This window comes from Myzus persicae, unplaced genomic scaffold (assembly GCF_001856785.1).
Source record: "Myzus persicae strain clone G006 unplaced genomic scaffold, MPER_G0061.0, whole genome shotgun sequence".
Classification (NCBI taxonomy): Eukaryota; Metazoa; Arthropoda; class Insecta; order Hemiptera; family Aphididae; genus Myzus; species Myzus persicae.
In genome coordinates this window covers 1129-3401 of record NW_019102119.1, presented here as the reverse complement: position 1 = coordinate 3401, position 2273 = coordinate 1129, and the positions used below count along the sequence as shown (strand labels likewise).

At 28.3% G+C, this 2273-nt stretch overlaps 1 protein-coding gene across 1 annotated transcript; it reads right to left on the bottom strand.

The window, feature by feature from the left end:
- Positions 1-47: 47 nt before the first annotated feature.
- LOC111031321 lies at positions 48-461 on the bottom strand (the record flags this gene model as incomplete). The annotated part of the gene is made up of 2 exons (XM_022311202.1): positions 252-461; positions 48-186 (listed from the first exon to the last, which is right to left on the bottom strand). Coding segments are annotated over exons 1-2 (331 nt in total), but the record flags the coding sequence as incomplete, so codon positions are not given.
- Between the last annotated feature and the right edge of the window lie 1812 nt (positions 462-2273).

The window sequence follows — 2273 nt, the reverse complement described above, 5'->3', positions numbered from 1 at the left end:
TATTTTAAAATTCATAATTGTGCAATTAAAAACTTATAGGTACCTACCTTCATTAATTGAGCAGTTTCCACTTTTAGGTGGCTTCATTAAGGAGTATGCTGTTAACATTCGATACAATTGCATGAATGTAGGCGTTGATGGATGGTCATTTGGCCCAGAAATTTGTCTAATTATACCAAAAAATTTCTATGGATTGAAATAATCAATTAAACTAAGTGAATTGTATTTTATTATTTTTATTTATATCTCACTTCTAAATTATCTTGGTTCATCTTGGCAGTTAACACATATGCAAATTTACATACATTTAGTAGATATTGAGAAAGTTCAATTGTTGACTTTATCGTAACTCTAAGTCCCTCAGATGTTTGATGTGTTAAAAATTCATTATCTTTTATCAGCCCTTGATTCACATTCATTTCCCTAGAATCTAACCATTCCATAGCTTTATTTAGAACCTATGATTGTTATTAAATAAAAAAAGTCAAGAAATTATTTACACTTTTTTAAAACACATATTTGATACAAATTTTTTTCCCAAAATGATGAATTTAAACATATAATACAAATAGTTTTCCAAAAATGAAACCAACTCCAACATATGACACAAATTGCTTTCCAAAAATGAAACACACATGATATAAAAGCTTGAACATACTAAACAAGAGCACATGCAACACAAAATTTTGTTTCAGATTAAAAACCTCAAAATCTTTAGAACCATTACGAATTCCTTCTGCAGAGTATTTACGATTTAGCGCATCAAATAAATTATTTATCATCAGAGTAAAATCCTCTGTTTCTTCAGAGTTTTTAAAAAGTTCTTTTTCCCTATTTCTATAAAATCTGATTCCAACAGCCATAGACTTGCTAAATATCTGAACAATGCAATGAAGTTTAAATAAGTATTTTTTTTTTTATTGATTCCTATCAATTATACTTCATTAAATATATTCTATTATTTTTATTTACCTGTGTTGCAAACTTGACCTTCATTTTGGATAAATTATTTAAAACAACATGGTTTTTAGTTATTTTAGGGCATACTTTTTCTAAACTATTTTCTTCTAGATTAAATATGGAATGATAATATTCCCATTTTATTAATGATTTAGATGGATGAATCTGTAAGTGAGATATTTTGCTATAATTGATAGTTAATTGTATATATCTAGGTACTATGTTTATATTTTAGCTTACTCTTAAAACTTTTTTGTCATGTAGGCGATTCCTTATAGTTTTAATAAGATGTGGAGCATCACTGAAGACAAATACTTTTCGTTGGTCATCAAACGGACTTAAAAAGCAATTACTTAGTTGTCCCATTTTTCCACTGATACCTAGTTGATTCCACATCGTTCTGTTTGAAGAAGCACCATCAGTAGTCAAACCCACTACTTCTGCTCCTGCATCTTCTAATAGCATTATTGCCTTTATGACTAATTTAGTCAAATCGATACCTTGTAATATATGTTTTAATAAAAAACATAACAATTTTTAAATTTAGATAATATATTTAAAATACCTTTTACAGGACCTTTGGAAGCAAATACCGCCACTGGTTGGGTAAAATTATCAGCAAGACTTCCCCACATAAATACCAAACCATGATCAGCCTTTACACCTTCTCGATTTGGTATCTCTCCACCAAAATCTTCCAAGCCAGTGTAAGTTAAAGTGCGACTATTAACTGAAATACTCGACCTTAAAAAAACTTCATCAACTAATAGAATTCCCTTTTTTTGATGTGAAGTTTTATTTTGCATTTTCTTTTTAAGGAGCTTAAAAAAATTTAAGTCAAAACCACAGTCATTTTTGAATGCCAATAAATACTTTCTAATAGTATTGACACATGGCAGAGGTAAAATATTTTGATCTCGAAGAAATTTGTACCCACACGGACTTCTGAAATTTTATTTTTACTGGTAATTTTATTTTATTTCTTAATAGTGATTGACTTTAATCTTACCTTATATGAAAAAGCAAACATAATAATATCCAACTTTCGCTGTACCTTCTTTGTCTTTTATTTTTTATTTTGGCAGCATTAAATATCTCGTGCACAAGGTTAGAATCACAATCAGATAAATTTGATTTAATAATTAAGTCATTAAGAGATGATGCTTCGATTTGATTCATCTGTGATTTTACTTTGTCTAAGTTTTGCTGTACAACTTTTAGTCTTTTTTCGACTCTTGAACATTTTTGGTTTATCCTTTTCTTTGACTTCATTAAATTACTAAATTTTTCTCTTTTAGAAGGCGTTAAATGTA